Source organism: Dipodomys ordii, unplaced genomic scaffold (genome assembly GCF_000151885.1).
Source record: "Dipodomys ordii isolate 6190 unplaced genomic scaffold, Dord_2.0 Scaffold82, whole genome shotgun sequence".
Taxonomy (NCBI): Eukaryota; Metazoa; Chordata; class Mammalia; order Rodentia; family Heteromyidae; genus Dipodomys; species Dipodomys ordii.
Genome location: NW_012267298.1, coordinates 10,833,461 through 10,851,582, shown reverse-complemented (window position 1 = coordinate 10,851,582; position 18,122 = coordinate 10,833,461). Strand labels below are relative to the sequence as shown.

General features: G+C 48.9%; 1 protein-coding gene across 2 annotated transcripts in view; it reads left to right on the top strand.

Annotated features, from left to right (window-relative positions):
- Positions 1–18,122, top strand: part of Trappc9 (trafficking protein particle complex 9) — a 439,527-nt gene that overhangs the window by 61,715 nt on the left and 359,690 nt on the right. For both annotated transcript variants that reach the window (XM_013025191.1, XM_013025190.1), the window contains one exon: positions 7,424–7,567. In XM_013025191.1, coding sequence (XP_012880645.1) covers positions 7,424–7,567 — 144 coding nt within the window. The remainder of the gene's footprint in view (positions 1–7,423; positions 7,568–18,122) is intronic.

The window sequence follows — 18,122 nt, the reverse complement described above, 5'->3', positions numbered from 1 at the left end:
TTTCTTTTTGCTTATGTGGTGCTGAGGAATCGAACCCAGGGCCTCATGCATGCAAGGCAAGCGCTCTACCACTGAGCCACCTTCCCAGCCCTCTGAAACCTTTTAGAGGAATTTACATTTTTCTTTATTTTTGAAAAACAGTTTTAATTATCGTTAGATAGTCAGACCAAGGAGTTTCAGTCAACATGTCAATTTGTGAGTGCAGTGCACTATGATCATTGTTAGCCCTACTGTGCGTCTAGAGCAGCCGCTGTCCCGCGTGAGTGGTTGCCTTCAGCTACTGTCAGTACAGGCCACCGGGCACACTTGTTTGGCATCAGCCCAGCTTAGGGCCGCGTGATTCTCTCCTCTGACACCTGGTAAGGGCAAAACCTCACATCTGGGGCTCTATAGACAGGCCCAGAGGGGGAGTCTGATCCACACCAGGGCAAGCTGTGGCCTCTTGGCAAGCAATTTCACTGAGTACCTTACTCCCAGTTTGCTGACGTCTAGGGTACAGAGGCTACAGACCTTGTTATATGACCACAGCCAAGCCCTCTGATGTCTGGTTCTGTGTCTGTGCAGTAGGGATGTATGTCTGGAGGGGAGGCGTTCCAAGGGGGTTGAATTTACACCCGTGAGGAACTTAGGACGGTCTTCACATTTTGCAGCTGACCTATTAGGGAGGTGTTCTGACTAACTTCTCCAGTGGGGCCTGGAAGGCATGGAAGGCCTTCAGTGCTGTCCTTTGCAAGGACAGCTGTGTCAATGGCCCAGCCCCTGGCTGGCCTCTTTGTAGTGTTGGCTGGAATTTCAGGACTGAGATCTGGACAGAGCAGAGGAACTTACGGCGTGTCCAGTCAGAAGGCTAATGGTTAACTGGTGGACAGGAAGAAATCTAAATTTGAGAAGGGAGAGTTTAGCATTCCAACTGGATTTTCCTGTATGATGAAGAAATTTGGACAGTGCGAAGTAGTACCTGTGAAGACAGAAGAGAAAGTTTTTAGAGTAGTCTCACTGCTGCTTGTGGAGAGACGGTAGGAAGAAGCATGTTTTTTCGAGGTTTTGTGTCCCCATTGGGTATGCTTCCGAGACACTTCTCCTCTATCGCTCCAGGCTAGTGTCAGAGCAAAAGCAAGCCGCTGGGTTTTGTGCAGACGCCATCTTGATCTTCCCTTTCTTTAACGCAGCCAGTCTCTCTGTGAGACACTTGGCTCACAGAGTCCCGCCTGGCCCCTCCTCCTCGCAGGGATCTGCTTCTCTTGTTCTCCCTATCTTACTCCCAGCCATCCCTTAGGTCACAGCTGGACCCCTTCCTTCTAAGACCCTTAGGGTCCCTTCTACCTAAATGGAGTTTTCTTATTTCTGTCTTTCCTAGAAAGACAGAATCCTGTTATTTTTCACTCCATTTCTTGAAATTGTAAGTAGATTAGAAAACATTTGGGGTGATTAGTCAACATTCACCTTCTCCAGCAGCGCATGAGCGTATGAGAACAGAGATTAGTTCAGCTAGTTTTCCCAGCTGGCCATGGAGGGTCCTCCACCTTTAACGGAGGACCCAATCTTGTGGGCAGTTGCAGTACTGTGTTTCTTGCTCTTCACTTGTTGGTCTGATGATTGAAATAGATTTCTTTTGGAAAATATAAACAAACACGCTTGCGGGGGATTTGGTAGTCCTTACTTGGGCTTCTGACTCAGGAGGGACATTTGTCAGCGTTTCATGGAGAGGTCAGGGAAAGAAGGCCAGCGAGTGAGATCAAATAGAGTAAAAATGGTAAATGTCAGCCCACTGTACTTCTATCTAAAAATAAACACCACTTTAAGCCCATGTCCCCTAATGCCCTGGACCATTTTAAACACTTCTTAGAGAACGAAATGGAAATCTACCAAAATCCAGTCCCTGTGAAGAGAAGGTATCAGGTCAGTGTTCTCAGTCCTGGGCTGTGTTCTGTCTCGTTCCTGAAGTGAGCATGTCAGCGTGGGGTCGCAGGGTCAGCCGCGTGCCCTGTGCACTAGCACTTGAGCCTGCTGCTGTGTGGGAAGAGTCTCTGGCTTGCCGGCTGCACAGTCTTCCCCCAGGAACTGGTAGCGGAGGAGACTGCTGCAGCCGACAGGTCTGTACGTGGCAGCTGTTGTCATGGGCAGTAGACGTCCGTGGCCAGCAGCACGAGAACTTTGCCATGGAGTCACATGCTGCAAGTCTGTCTGAAGAACTTTAGGCTGGGACTGATGGCTCACGCCTGCAATCCTAATTACTCAAGAGCCTGAGCTCTGAGGAGCATGGTTCAAAGCCAGCCTGGAAAGGAAAGTCTCCAAGACTTTTATCTCTAATTAAGCACCAAAAAAGCTCAAAGTGGAGCTGTGGCTCAAGTGGCATAACATTAAAAAGCTCAGGGACACTGCCTGGACTCTGAGTTCAAGCCTCAGGACTGGCGCGTGTGCGCGCGCACACACACACACACACACACACGAACTTTAGTATTTTATAGGAGGAACACTTTGAATCACAGGAAAGTTACAACTTACACACTATTTACTGCTGAGAAAGTGTATACAGTCTTACCCATGATTACCTGTGGGAGGAACTGGCTTATTAAATATTCAAAAAATGAGCAAAATTAAATTTGCTCGATTCCTGTGTGTGAAAACAGCTCTCTTAGTGTGGTGCTGTTTTGAAGGTCTGACTAGTTTAATCACACATGGATTCCTTTTTAAAAAAAATTTACTTTGTTATTTTGGAGGTGATATACAGGGGCTACATTTCCATGTGTCAGGTAGTAAGTACATTTCCCTTTGCACAGTGACATCTGTTCCCCTCTTTCTCTTCTATGCCCTCCCCCATCTCTGCTCACAAGCTGTACAGTTCACTTTCATCAGTGTCCTGTGCTCTCCACTGCTGCACTTTTCACCCTTTTCCTTGGATTTGCCACCCACACCCTCCCATAGAGGTGCACGTAAATATATATATATATATATATATGTATATATATAATATGTATATTATAAAGAATACAGAATCATCAGAAAAAGAAAAACCAAATTAAGAAAAAAGTCTTCTGTTTCCACATCTTGGAGTTTGTTTCAATCTGTATGTTACTTTATATAAATATGAAGAAGTGCTTAGGCATTACGCCTTTATGTGTCTCTCTGAAGCATATCCCCTTTTGGTCTCACTGTGAGTGTCTAGAATCCTATGTACTTTGTCCTATCCCAGTTTTAGATCTAACTTCCACATATTAGGGAGAACATGCACCATTTGTCTCTCTGAGCTTGGCTTACCTCCCATAACATGATTTGTTCTAGTCCCATCCATTTCCTTGCAAATGACATTATTTTATTCTTTCTAATGGCTGTGTAAAATTCCATTGTATATAGTTACCACATATTTTGGGTCCACACGTCTATTTTGGGGCATCTGGGTTTTTTCCACATCTTCGCTATTGTGAATAGTGCGGCAATGAACGTGGATGTGCAGGTGTCCTTAACCATATTCTTGCTCATGATGCTCAGGGTAGATGCCTAGGAGTGGTATGGCACACGTGGCTTCTTAATCCTTTTAAGTTTCCTTCCTCCCTCCCTCCCTCCCTCCCTCCCTCCCTCCCTCCCTTCCTTCCTTTCCTCCCCCTCCCTCACTCCTTTCTTGCTTTCTTGCTTTCATGGGGCTTGAACTCTGTGCCTAGGTGCTGTCTCTCAGCTGTTTAACTCAAGGCTAGCACTCTACCACTTGAGTCACAATGCCACTTCTGTTTTTTTTTTTGGCGGTTAATTGTAGATAAGAGTCTCACAGATTTTCCTGCCCGGGCTGGCTTTGGACTATGGTCCTCAGATCTCAGCCTCCTGAGTAGCTAGGATTATAGGTGTGAGCCACCGGTACCCGGATTACTCTTCTTTCTTTTTTAGCATTGACCATAGCTTTTCCTTTTTTATTTGGTGATATTGAGCTTTGAACTCAGGGCCTGGTACAGGCTTGGCTGGTGCTCTACAACTTGAGTCATATCTAGCTTGGATTTTTGCTGGTTATTGTGGAGATGAAATCTCATAGATATTGCTACCCAGGCTGGCTTTGAACTGTGATCCTCTAGATCTCAGCCTCCCGAGTAGCTAGCTAGCGTTATAGGCCAGTGCCTGGCCTGACCCAGCCCTCGCTTCTTTTGACCACATGGGAGTACTGCAGGAATGTGTCTCACTCTTCCTTTTTTGTTGTTGCATGAAGAGCAAAAATTTTATATTCCAAGAGGTTTCTGGAAGATGAGAAGCACCCTAGATGGAAAGTAGGGCCGTGTGTGTATGTGTGTGTGTGTTGGGAACTCTAAGAATTTCAGTGAATAAATTGTTAAGAAATACCCTAAATATACAACAATTAGAAGAGTATAATCAGCCCATCACCTAGATTACATTGTGTCTATGTTTTACCACATCGGTAATATTTTTACCCTTTTTCCTTTGTTCATTCTTTGCTGGAATATTTTATAGCAGGTTCTAGAAGGTAGCTCATTTTAGCCTCATGTACTTGAGTATGCCTGTCTTGAACAGCTAGGCTTTTATCTTGACATGTATGCTAGTTAAGAACCAACTGTGCACCAGGCTTCCTGCTAGGTATTAGGGTCCCTGGATGAATGAAGAAGATGTATTCCTGACTGCCAGTGCAGGGTTGAGGGGGGAAACAAAATCACGAGCTTCTAGGCGCCTCACTGCGCCTCTGTCAGCTGAAGTTTGTGGCTTGAAGAGAGAAGAGGGCGATGCAGGACAGGGTCTGAGAAGAGGTCAGCAGTGGTCATGGGAGGAAGAGCCCCCTGCCAGTGGGTATTATAGGCAGCCACAGTTCGGTTCAGGAGGGAGCAATCCGTGCTGGCTGGCGGTGGGACAGGCTCCTTCCGTGTTCCCTGTTCTCATCTGGCAATGTTGATTGCCTGCTTCCATGCTGGCTGTGCACTGAAATCAGAAATAACAGTCTTCACACTTGGGAACTCATAACCTGAGTGGGGGAGTTTGACACACAAATAGGTAATTTTACTTCATTAGTGAGATCTGATAAGTGTAGAATCCATTCTGGAAAAGACAGGAAAACAGGTGGCACCATCAATCATTTCACAGCTAGAGTCAGAGGCCGGCCGTTTTGTGTTAACCACATTAAATTCATTGAGTCATAATGTCATTAGCATTTATCAGCTGGCATTTCTGGAGACTTTATGATAAATGGTCACCATGCTTGAAATGGCTTGCTGTGTCCTAGAGTTCTGTTTGGTCACTTTCTCCTGGAGACCACCTCCTCGCTGCCAGCCAGCGTGGCGCCCCCCCCACCAGCTGTGCCATGAGCTGCTGTGTCTCCTCAGCACACTTGCTTTCCAAGGACGCATTGCTGGGCGCCCTGCAAGAAAGGGAGCCCCGGGGGAGGGGGGAGTGCGGGAGGGGGAGCTGGGAAGGGATGGGAAGGGGAAACAAAGGAGGAGGCAACAATGCTTGATAAGAAATGCACTCATTACCTTGCCCATGTAATTGTAACCCCTCTGTACAGCATTTTCACAATAAAAAAAAAAAGAAGAAGAAAGGGAGCCCCCAGGGGCAGACACTTTATCCCCTCCCCGCTCTGGTCGTGCCTGGTGGTAATAGGTTCCTGGTAAATGCTTGCTAATTGACCATTTCAGTGAGTGGTCATCGTGCATGGGCCTGATGCACCTGGTGTGCTTTTGTGACCTAAGTCTCAGATCAGGGGAACGGTGGGAATGAGCTACCTCTTTGGGCAGGAGTTGGGGACTCAGCTTGCCTGCCTCTCCTTGGCCGTGCTGAGAGCGGAGCTTAGGGTGCAGTCTCTACTGGAGAGCCCTCACTGTGCCCCAGCATGGCGAAGCCTGCAGCTGAGGTCACCGGACGTCCCTGGGGAGCCTTCACCAGGGACAGGAGCCCTGCCTGGGGCAGCAGAAGGAGGCCTGGTGGAGGCAGCAATGTCTTGGTATCAGACTGGCACTTGTGTCTGGTTATCCCCCCAAACATCCCTGGTCCCCTGTTTCTCTGCATTCTAACACCAGGGTTCCTTCCCCACGGCACATCCTGTTTTTTTTTTATTTTTATTTTTTGGCAGTTCTGTGGATCCCACTGAGGGCATTGCGTTTGCTGGTCTGCCGCTCACCACACATCTTGAGCCTTCCATCTTCTTCATAAAGGGGTTCACAGTATTTGTTGACAAAAGGGAAGTGGAATCAAAGACTGTACACTTCTGTGGTGTTTCAGTTGGCCGTGCGCTGAGATTTCCGCTATTAGTTTACACATGCCGTGTTGGGGGTGGCGGGAGGGAGGGAGGAGGACAGCTATTTAAATCCCTTGGTAACATCTTTACCTAGTTTAGCCAGGTTTCTGCATTCTTCTCATGCTTCAGAGAAATACTTTTTTTTTTTTTTTTTTTTTAGCCTAAGATCTGGATTTGAACTCAGTATTGCTCTACCACCACTAAACCCTGTACTTTTTTTTTTTTTTGTCAGTCATGGGGCCTGAACTCTGGGCCTGGGCGCTGTCCCTCAGCTTTTCAGCTCAAGGCTAGCCCCACTTGAGCCATGGCGCCACTTCCGGGTTTTTCTGCTTATGTGGTGCTGAGCCCAGGGCCCCATGCATGCAAGGCAAGCCGTCTACCACTGAGCCACCTTCCCAGCCCTAAACCCTGTACTTTCAAATTTTAATTTTTATTGTTATTATAAAGATGATGTACAGAGGGGTTACAGTTTCATAAGTCAGGTGATGAGTACATTTCCTATTTTTAAAATTATTTTTATTGTAAAGATACTGTACAGAGGGGTTACAGTTACATGAGTAAGGTAATGAGTACATTTCCTATTGAGCATTGTTAGGGGTATATTTCTTTTTGGACAGTGTCACCCCTTCATTCTTTCCCAGCTTTTCCCTCCACCCACAAGTTGTATCATTCATTTTCAATACAGTGTCTATTGAGTACCACTGCTGCATTTGTTCACCTTTTGTCCCTCAATTTCTATGCAAACCTGTACTTTTAAATTTAATGTCTTTGGCCGTTGGTACTGAAGGCCTACTGACCGTAGCATTGTCTTGAGCATAGTCCTTTACTGCAAGCTTATGAGGGTTATTTTCATGAAGTATTTTGAAATTATATCTCTGCAGAAGAGAGAATGTATGTTTTTAATATACAAAAGCATGCCAGTCAGGAGTGTCTCCTCTGTTCCCCATTGCCCCCCTCTCTCTACACACAGGGCAATATTTTTCGTGGTCTTTTTTTTTTTCCTGCTTATGTGGTGTTGAGGAATCGAACCCAGGGCCTCAGGCATGCAAGGAAAGTGCTCTACCACTGAGCCACCTTCCCAGCCCCTTTTTGTGGTCTTTGAGTGTGACGGTTGAAGCTGTTGTGTTTGAGTTGCCAGACAGATCTTACATGTGACACTGAGCATGTTTCCTCTGTGACACTTTTTGACTTTCGCTGTAGGAACACACAGAGGCTGGGCCGCCGTCCAGATGCGATTGCTTCACGAGCTGGTCTACGCCTCCCGGAGGATGGGGGACCCTGCCCTGGCTGTGCGACACCTGTCCTTTCTTCTGCAGACCATGCTGGACTTCCTGTCAGATCAGGGTGAGTGTGTTCCGACTGGGGTTCTTTTGACTGAGAGACTTTGCTGGCTCATGGAAGCCCTGGTCTGGGTACCAGGTACCAGGCTCCACCTGCCCTTGCCCGTCCTTCCTCTTTTTACTTCTTGAGCTCTCAGGGCACTGCCCTGTTCTTCTAGGCCTCTCCTGGCTCTCACCATGCGTTACACCTTCCTCTCAGCCCGTGGCCTCTTCCTCAGCCTCTGGTTTGGACACCTTTGCCTTTGCTTGCACTGCATTTAATTACCTGCTAAGGTGAGAGGCTCCTGTGGAGGCATGAGCACGGCCTCGGCTCAGCTGCTTTGTGCTGATTGCTCTTCAGGGCATCTCTCTAGTCTGCAATCCTGAAAGTCGTTCTTTTCTTTTTTTTTTTTTTTTTTTTTCATTGTCTCTTGAGTTCTACTACAAGTTCTGGAAGAGAAAATAGACTTCACGTGTGAGTTGGAATTAGCCACGGTAGGCTTTCCATTCCACGGCATTCCAAGAGTGAGGCTAGAAGAGATTGTGTTCGTGTGGATGACTGACAGCCCCGAGGGGACCTGGTCAGGCAATTACAGGACGGGGGCAGCTAGGATAGCAGTGTCCTCCTTTCTGGGTTTTGTTGTGTGTGGCTAGGTCCTGGTGGACAGTATCTCCCCTGTTTCTGTGTTCTTGCCAGGCACAAGTAGCCTTTTGTCTTTGATGAAGCCGCAGCATGATCGCTAGGGGAGTTTGAAGTGTAAGAGGTCCTGCCTGGGTGTGTGTAGGTAGTGGGAACATTTGTTTGCCCATAAAGTGCTTATGGGACCCTAACAGTTGCTAGAGGTCATGCTCAGTAGAACTTGGGCCTTTCATGAACTGTTGGACCAGCTGCTATGTTCTGAAACACAGGCGTGTGCTGTGTCTGGCTAGTTGGAGTCTTCTGAGGAGACAGAAGTCGGGGGGCTGTGAAGATCTTTCCACTCATCTCCCCACTAATTACTGTCTCAGCAAATCCATCAGTAAGTCCTTCACGAGGCTCTGTTTTCTCATGTGGTCAAGTAAGATGTGGAAAGTTCTCTGTGTTGGTTTGCTATCTTGAAGTGGTAGTTACATTGATTTAGTGGATGACCTTTCCCCCAAAGAGCTGCCTGGCCACGAGCATTTGTAAACGTGGCCTGGAAGTGCGGCAGGAGGGAGAGACTGCAGAGATAGCCAAGTGCACTTGCGGTTGAAGACAGTGCCACCTGGGTGTCTCCCGCTTCTCCCCGCCCCTCCCCCAGCCACCCACCTGTGCAGGACGGCGGCTCACGCGCAGCAAGGTCTGCACTCCCGGGGCCTTTGCTGGGTTTTATTGTGAAAGTACCATACAGAGGGGTTACAATTACATGGGCAAGGTAATGAGCACATGTGTTTTTGCAAGTTGTTCTGGAGGTTTCCTGTCTGGACGCGCAGGTGCAAGGCCTCCGTGGCGTTATAGCATGGATTCACAGAGCCATTGGCATCCCAGGCCTCAGGGCTTGTCATGCAGACGGAATGAAACGATATCATTTGGTAGAAAATGGATGAAACTGAGAACATCATGTTAAATGGCATAAACTAGTCTCTCTCTCTTTCTCTCTCTCTCTCTGTCAGTTGTGGGCCTTGAATTCCAGGTCTGGATGCTGTCCCTGAGCTTTTCTGCCCAAGGCTAGCACTCTACTATTGTGAGCCACAGAACCACTTCTCTAAGCCAGTCTTATAAAGACACTTATTGCATGTGTTCTCTTGTGTGTGTGTGTAAGCTAGGGGAAACCAGAACAGAACAGAATGGACTAGAACAAGATGGAACAGAGCAGAACGGAACAAAGCAGAGCAGAACAATGGTCAGGACAACTGGGCTTCTGAATGTGCTGAAGCCCAGCCCTGAGGGGTGGAGGTGGGGGGCTTGCCTTGCCACCATCATGTACAGTAGATTGTGCAGGGAGTCTGCCACTCAGCTGTGGTCACACGGGAGCCTAGTTCTGGTAACCCAGGTGCCATGTGGACTCCACTCACAGAACATGGTGCCCACCAGCCTCCTCTCCAGGGCAGTGGACAGGGTAGAGGAGGTCAGGATCTGGCTCGTTAGCCTCAGTCCCTCACTGTTGCTGGGATTCTAACAGGTTTGTGAATAGAGGTAATTGTGTTCCCAAGGCAGATAGCATCTGAAATATGGGCACCGCGTCTCCAGGCTCCTTCCCTGCACCCACGCTGGGTATTGGGCAGTGGCTTGGGAACTGGCATGCAGTGGGTGTCTACCCTGCCACATGCCTGCCACGCTTTTGTCTCTCATTGCCATAGGCTTCTAAAAGCTAACAGATGATTTTACCAAGAAATAATTCCCATACCAAATAATTCTCCCATGTAAGTATACTCAGAGGTTTGCACAATAGATATCAAGAGGCACTCTGTGGATGACCCTGGGCACAAAGGGCCATTTACGGATGCAATCAGTAGAGGATGCAGCCTGCAGCTTCTGGCTTCCCTGTGGATGCCCCTATCTCCCCATTCTCATTGGTAGTGTTGCTCCTCACTCAGTCATGCAAGCCCCGGCCCTTGCAGTGATCTTGCACACATGCCTGAGGCTGTGTCTGCCCTGGGGGCCTTCTTATCTCTGGGGCCTTCTTGCTGCTCTGTCTCTGGCATGCTTCTTCAGCTGAGAGTTCCTACCTTGACCCCATTCTGGCCACCCTTTGGTTTTGTTCTGTGTACTGCCCTAAGATTTCCTTTAGTTGCAAATCTGATCATATTATGTCTTTGCTTAAGACTTCCCCTTACTTCTCTGGAATGCATTCTGGCTCCTCTTTGCCTCCTTCCCCCATTCCTCTTTTCGACCCTTATTGCATCTTACTTGATCTTCTACTCCCCACAGCGCCTCTGGGTCCCTTGGTGCCAGGCCAGGTGCTTCCCACCCAGAACCCATGTGAGTGAGCCAGTGCAACAGTCCTCATACAGCAGGGCTTTCTCCCAGTGGCCTCTCCTTTAGGAGACTGGCCTTCCCTCCACCTTGATGCTCATAGCTCTGGCCAGCTCCCTCACTGTTCTTCCCCCCTGCCTGCTGTCTTCCTCCTTGGACACCCTGGGGCATGGTTAATGTACAGCTGGAGAGAGTAAGTGCACCCTAATGGGGTGGGGGACACAACTTGCCTTAGGTTTTGCTTGCCTGTGGCTCTGGGACTGTGTCACTGTAGCATTGCAATGGCCATTAAGAGAAAGGCAAATGTCATCCTCCTGCAGTGTGCTGATGAGACCTGTCTGCAGCCACTCCCTGTAGAGCTGCAGGCTGATAGGATGCGGAGGCCTCAGCCATGCCTGTGAACACAGGCCCAGTGCTCATCCCTGCACCGATTCTGAAAGGAAGCCATTTGCACTTCAGAGGAAGTCACGCCCAGCACAGAATCCCGCAGGCCAGTTGGGTCTCATCCAAGGCTCTGGCTGAAGCTCTTTCCCCGCGGGGCCTCTGCCTCAGGGACAGGCTCACCTTGGTGAGCAGTCTGGGGAAGGGAGGCTGAGTGAAGGCCACTAGGCACGGAGCCTTGGTTACTGAGGTGAGGCGACTCACAGCTGGCTGACAGCAGTGATGTGGACCTGCGCATGGGGTAGAATGGCCCATCCGGGCTGACATGGTCTTGGTGGCCTGTACTCACCACGTGACTCCAACAGCAGTGGCTCCTGGCGAGTGGCCATGGCCAGTTACTGTCTTCATGATCTTGTCAGTCATCGCACCTTCATGTTGGTGGTGCAGCTCTGCTTCTGCAGGGATGCTGCAGGAGATTGCAGGAAGCTCGCCAGCATTGCTGAGGGATGGCTGCCAGGGAGAGGCTGGATTTGCAGGCAGTGGGATAGGAACCCCCACTGCTGCTTGCCATTCAGCCTTGCTCCTTCCTGCCGCTTGCCTCAGTCCCCCTGTGCTGCTCCCCCCCCCCTGCCATGGGTGGGCCAGTGTGCCTGGATCATCACATCTCACCTCGAGCAGGACCCCAGAGCAGCGTCTCTGCTGAACATGACCCCTTGTGCCCACTCATCCCACCCTTCCCTCCTCAGCACCCCACCCCTCACCAGATGCCTGTCTTGTCACACATGCAGAGGACAGCACCTCTCTGTCAACTGTGTCTCATGGCTGCGTACATCTCTGCACAGCCCTTCCCTCCTGTCCTTGCGCCCATGCATGCACTTCTCAGTCCTGCTGTTCTTCTGGCTTCTGTGAGGCAGACACTGGCCTCAGTGCCTGGTTCTGTGTCCTCTTGTCACTTTGTGCACACACCTTTGAATCTTGTTTAAACTATCCTCTTTCAGTTCTTATATAGTTATGGATATGTGTACTGATCACAGCGGTCTACCTGGAGACAGAGATATCTTTGAGTCTTAGTCTTTGTTGCAGGAGAGAAATTTGACAGGGGAGGGCTTATTACTTGGTCAGCCGTTCTAAGCATTAGTATTGCTGTTGAGACATATCGCCAAATTGCCTTCTGAAAGGATTGTTCTAATTATACTTCTGGCAGCAGTGCCTCTGGTTCAGTGTATAGAATGTCGCCTGATGGTTTTAATTTATATTTTCTTGATAATGTGAAGAGTTGGGTGTTTTTTCACTGTGTTTGTTTACCAGCTGGAACACTTTCAGTGGAACTCTTTTAAGGCCCTCTAGTTGTGCCCCTGTTCCTTGCCGGAATGGATTTTTATTCCAAGGTTGATGGGCTTTGGGGCTTGTGTCCTGGCCACTGTGCCTGTGAAGTGCCTATTCAGTGGTCAAACCGGGCTCTCAGCCCTGCCCCAGTGGGGATGACAACAGCAGGAGGTGAATGGAGCCTGTGCCCTGGGACCTGCCCAGTGTGGAGACTGGGGATGTGTGTGTGAGTGTATCTTATCTATAGAGTGTAGCGGGCCTGAGGGGCGGGACCTCCCTGCAGGAGGCCACAGCTGCCAGAAGTGCGCGGTGCCATTGCAGGATGGCTTTCCTCAGTATGATCTGACATTTAAACCATAGCTGGACCTGAAACGGCATCTCACTGAAAGGAGAGTCAGCTCAACATGTGTGAACTTGCTGGTGCTGTGAGCACACTGGCTGCATGGGTGTGTTTCCTGACTGCGCCAAGTGCTTTTCCATTTCAGAACCTCTCCCTCCCTGTCCCCACTAACCCATCAGAAAGCTCATCCCCCTTCTAATGCTTGTGTTCGGTAATGCGTGTGTTCTGTACCGTGAGTGTGTTCTGTGGAGGGTATTTGTAGAGTATTTGTAGGTGGCCTCCCTCTCACTTTTTTTCTTGAGTACTATCCTGAGTTTTTATCCTGGGATGGATTTTGAGGAATGGACCTGTCTTTTATGGCTGATCCCATGATTATTCTCCTGGTAAGTTACAGGAGTTAGGCAGGACAGGAAGCAAAGCTGAAGGATGGGATTTGGGTCTAAACTATTTCATGTCACAGCATTTAGTGGAGAAGTGTGAAGCCACAGGAGCAGCTGCAGCCTTCCTGGATCCTGCAGAAGGAGAGTCTAGGTACAGAGTTCCTCCCAAGGACTGGCCTGCGCATCTCAGTCCTGGCCATCTCTGTCCTAGGTTCAAAGTTGTGTGATCCAGCTGCCTCCTGTGGATGGGTTCAGGCTGAGGAGGGCAATGGTCTCCTGTGAATGGGAGGGACTGAGAGAGGGCAGTGGTGTCCTTAAATGGGCAGGGGCTGGGGGAGGGCAGCTGTGCCCCCAGGTGTCTGTAAGCATACACTGCCAAGCCCTGTACGAGGCTGAGGCTGCTGCAGCCTCCCTGCCCCAGCTCTGTGCAAGCTCTGTGCAGAGGGCCCAGGAGTCATCACCAGCTCACCTAAGAGGACACGGGACGATTTTAATGGCAGATGTGAATCACAAGTCCCATTTTTTTCAGGCAGCAGTAGATAGAAAAAAAAAACCCACCAAGAACAGGCATTTATTTTCCCCTCTCCCTAACATAGTTGATATTTTACTTATTGTGTAACACCCAGGACAACTTTGTGTTTTGTATCTCTGTGGGACACCCACACTTACAGGAATAGATGGGCTAGGCAGGAGTAATAATGATAATACCCCTCGGCCGTTGCAAGGTACTGACCTGATATCATGGGATGCTTTTGAGCCACCTTGAGGAGAAGAGTAAGCAAACTCTCCAATCCCTGCTAAAGTCTTGGTTCTTCACAGAACTATGTGGATTGAGTTGTGAGCCAGTTCTGGGAGATGTTGGGGCTCAGGCAGGTGCATGGGATCTGGGAGGGTCCTGGTTAGGGATGGGGTGGTTAGGGAAAACGCTGAGCAAGAAAGGCAGCTCTTTTGTTTTCCTTTTATTTCTCGCAAGTTGGGCTCAGCTGGCCTTAAGCAGGACTGGATGTGACCTTGGACTTGCCTCTAGAGCCCAGGCTGTACAGTAAGGCTTGGGAACTTGAAGTGGCCGAGGCCTAGGCCAGGTATTTGCTGTTGATGTTCCTAGATACAGTCCAGCTACCACAGAACACATGATACTTGCAGCTCTGTAGACTCTGGCACTGGGAAGGAGATCCTGATGCTTGAAAGGGCTGGGCAGGGTGATGGAGCCGTGAGCAAGAATCAGTCTGGAGCTGGGCACAAAGGAGGCTGCCCAGTATGGAAGGTGCTGCCCACATCTCTCTCTGGGAAAGGAAGGAAGGAAGGAAGGAAGGAAGGAAGGAAGGAAGAAAGGAAGGAAGGAAGGAGGGAAGGAGGGAAGGAGGGACAAGGTCTAGGGCTCTGGGAGTGAGTTAGAGAGATTGCCTGGATGTCTTTGGGATGGGGAACAAGAGCAATATGGAGAAGCCAAGATCACTGCCTTCTGTGCTCACCCCCCACCCTCCCAAGACAAGGCGCCCAGGGGCTTTAGGTAGTTTGGATTTCTTAGGTGCAATCCACATGGGCATTTATTACCATCTACTTTATTTTCCAGTATGGATTTGGGATTGAAACCACAGGCTGTCACTTACTGCTTTAGTTTCCTTAACACTTCTGGTCTCAATGGGCCCCTGAGTGGAGACCCTTTGATGTCTCCACTCTCCCAGGATTGTGCCAGCCTGCTCTGGGTCTTTACTGCCCCCCCCCCCCGCCTTCTGAAATAATAGAAAGGCAAGCAAGATCCCTCAGTGTCCTTTTGTGAGGACAGCAGGATTTAGAAGAGATGCATTTTGGGAAGCCAAGAACAAGAAGGTGCCACTATTGGTGTCACTGGCATGACACCCCAAGTTAGAGCAGGGGGCACTCCTGTAGCCAGTGTCAGGCTCCTAGAGACAGTGAGGAGGCTGTGGTGGGGACACTGAGGGGGCAGGAGAGGGAGCAGTGTGGTGTGAACAGCTTGTCACTTGCTCAGGGACAGCCTTGTCATCTCTGATGTGACCAACTGATTCCAGCAGCGGAGCTCTGCTCCATGCTCCGGGAGCTCTGTTATTAGCTGCCTTCATAGTGCTGATCTCCGGTTCTGTTCTGATTTTGTGGTTTTGATTGGAAGTTTGCTGCAGCACGTGGAACCCCCTGCCACACTTGGATGCTTACCAAGCATCCACAGGTGCAGCCTCGATTGGCCCCCGCTCAGCCGTTTTGCCGACAGAGGCTCAGGGCAGGTGGGTCTTGCACACCCTGGCCTGCACGGCCCCGATGTGATGGAGCTGGAGGCCATGGCCATTCCCATCTGCCGGCCTGGCTCTCAGGCTGAGCCCAACCTGTTTTCTAGTCCTGCTTGGCTCAGCCTCATGCTAGTAGGTCACAGTCTTGACATACTAAGGTTATTAATTCATCTTCTCATCTGCCTAGCTAGTATTTATCTTGTAAGTACTTCTCTGTTTTTCCACAGATGTGGCACCTTGGATACACAGAGAGAAAATGGCCTGCCTTAGCCTTTGAGTCTAGCGACAGTTGTTGTTACGCACTTTTCTTGTGGGGTGCTGCTATGTGGTCCTCACAAGCATCAACCTTACCTCGCAAAGTTGCGGAGGCTTATTTTATGGGGAGGAAGCGGAGGCAGACGTTGATTAGTTAGGCATCCTTGTGCAGTTCCTGGAGGAGCTGGGATTGCGTGCAGCCCAGGGGCCCTGGGCTGTCACCCTTCTCCACTGCCCCCGATGGTCTCCAGCGGGCCAGGCCCACTTGCTGGACGTGGGTCCTCTTGCTGACAGTGACAGGAGCTGAGCCCACCAAAGGCTGTGTCAGCTGGCCTCAGACACCACACTTCTCGTTGTCCCTGTATGGAGGAGGTTATCTATCAACTTAGATGTGCTTGTTATTTGTTTGAAAGACAAGAATTGGATGAGATAGAAAATGTCAGACGTAATTTATTCAGCTATTCCTTCATTTTGCCGCCAGGTCATTACTCTGCTACTCGGCCCAAAGAAAATGCATTAAAAGTTTGCCATTCATCAGTGTCACTGTAGATGGGGACTTGGCTGGTGGAGCTGTGCTGCAGTGAGGCCTTGATCTTGATGAGACGGGTGACACTCTCTCATGTTACTGCATTTGGGGGGATGGGATGGACAGCAAAGGAAAGGGATGCAGTCCCCGCATACTGCCCGAGGTCCAGCCTCCCAGCTCCACACACATCCTCTGGCTGGCTGCAGAGCAGAGGGAAGTGTCCACAGGCCTGTAGGACCAGCATCCTGAGCATGGCACACCTGCCTCTGGAGATATTAGAAACTCCCGTGGGGCAAAGGCTTGCAGCACTGCAGCTGTGAGCATCGTGTCCTAAGACCACTTTAAATGCGAAGCAGCATTTCTTCAGGAATGTGACGCAGGAACTTGTTTATTTCACTCACAGCACCTTGGGGAAGAAAACTGAACAGCTGGTTTCAGGAAAATTATGAAATTAGTTATATATCTGAGACAATGATTTGTTACAAAAAATGTTACTAAGATCAGAAATTACAGGGCTGGAGGTGTGGCTCAACTGGTAGAGTACCAAGCCAAAACAAAACTAGACATTATAAAAGGGATATTTGAAGACATAAATTAAAAAGTATTTCATTGAAGATTTATGGTATTGATTTAAGAGTGAAGCTCTTAGTCCATTCAAGATATACGTTTTTTTTTGGTGCTAGTTCTTGAGCTTGAACTCAGAGCCTGGATAACTGTCTCTGAGATTTTTTACTCAAGGCTGACTCTCTACCACTTGACCTACGCCTCTACTTCCACTGGCTTTGAACCATAATCCTTAGATCTCAGTCTCTTGAGTAGCTAGGATGACAGGAGTGAGCCACTCTGAAATATATATATATATATATATATATATATATATATATATATATATTTGTAAACAAAGATTTGCTCATGATTTTATATATTTGGACTTCCGTTTCTGACCTCTGAGCGTCAGCTTCTCAGTGAAGGCTGAATGTCTGCTGGATGTCTCCTGGCATCTAACAGACACCAGATCCTCAAATGTTGGAGATCCTTACCAGAATTCCTTGTCTTTCCTACTCTTGCAATCTTAACACTTTTGGAGTCATCTTCAAGTTGCTCTTCTTGTCTTGTATTCCACTAATTGCTTAGAATGAGCTCAGAATTGAGTTTAGCTGAATTCATACTTTCTCCATCCATACTGAGATTGTCTCATGTATACCAGGCATTTTTTGTTGTTTAAACTTATCAGATGTTTTTGTGGAAATGCTGTTGTACTAGGCTCTGCCCTTAAGTGTTCTGTTTCCCCTCTTGGGAAGAAATGAATAGGTTCTTCCTTTGCACAGTCTCATTACCTCACAGTCTCATTACCTCACTTCATACTCAGCAATTCATTGTGTCCTAAGAGTAATTTCCTGTTTGTCCCCTTGGTGGTGAGGGCCACATCTTATTTACTTTTTACTTTCAGTCATTTGGCAATGCTTTTCCTTGAAAGTGGTCAGTCCATGGGGAACTAAATTAATGTAACATTGCCTTTTCCCAAATTTCTTCTTGAACAGCATTAACCCCAGTAGACATAGTGAGAGGAGGGAAGTAGAGGATAAGGTTAGTATTCCTGAGATGAGGAGCCATCTGCATGCTGTAAGGTAGGAATCTGTCCACCTGTGAGTGGAAGTCCAGTATTTGCTTGTTAAGTGAATGTTGAATGAAATACCAGGTAGTTGTAAAAGGAAGGGAGAGGTCTGAGCACACTGCGAATGAGAGGCGGTGGTAGAGAGATAGAAGGCACACAGGGCTAGGAGTAATTCCTGAGCTTTGACTTACTCTGCAGATTAAGATCTGGTCTTGACCTTTGTTGTCCCTATTCTACAGTCAGCCTTGCCTTTGTTAAGGTGTGTGGGGAAGCAGTAGCGGTTAGGTGTGTCAGGTGCCTGGTACATTGTCTGTCTTGTGTCAGGCATCCGTGGTGCTCCCATCGTTGGAGGCCAACCATGATGTTGCCTTGAGTTCGGTTCTCTCCTCTGGGAGAGAAGGCGCTTCACAGGGTCTTCGCTGCACTGGTGTTTATCTTTTTGTTTTTTTTTGGGTCCGGTCGTGGGGCCTGAACTCTGGGCCTGGGCGCTGTCCCTCAGCTCTTCAGCTCAAGGCTAGCGCTCTACCACTTGGCCACAGCACCATTTCCGGGTTTTTTCTTATGTGGTGCTGAGGAATC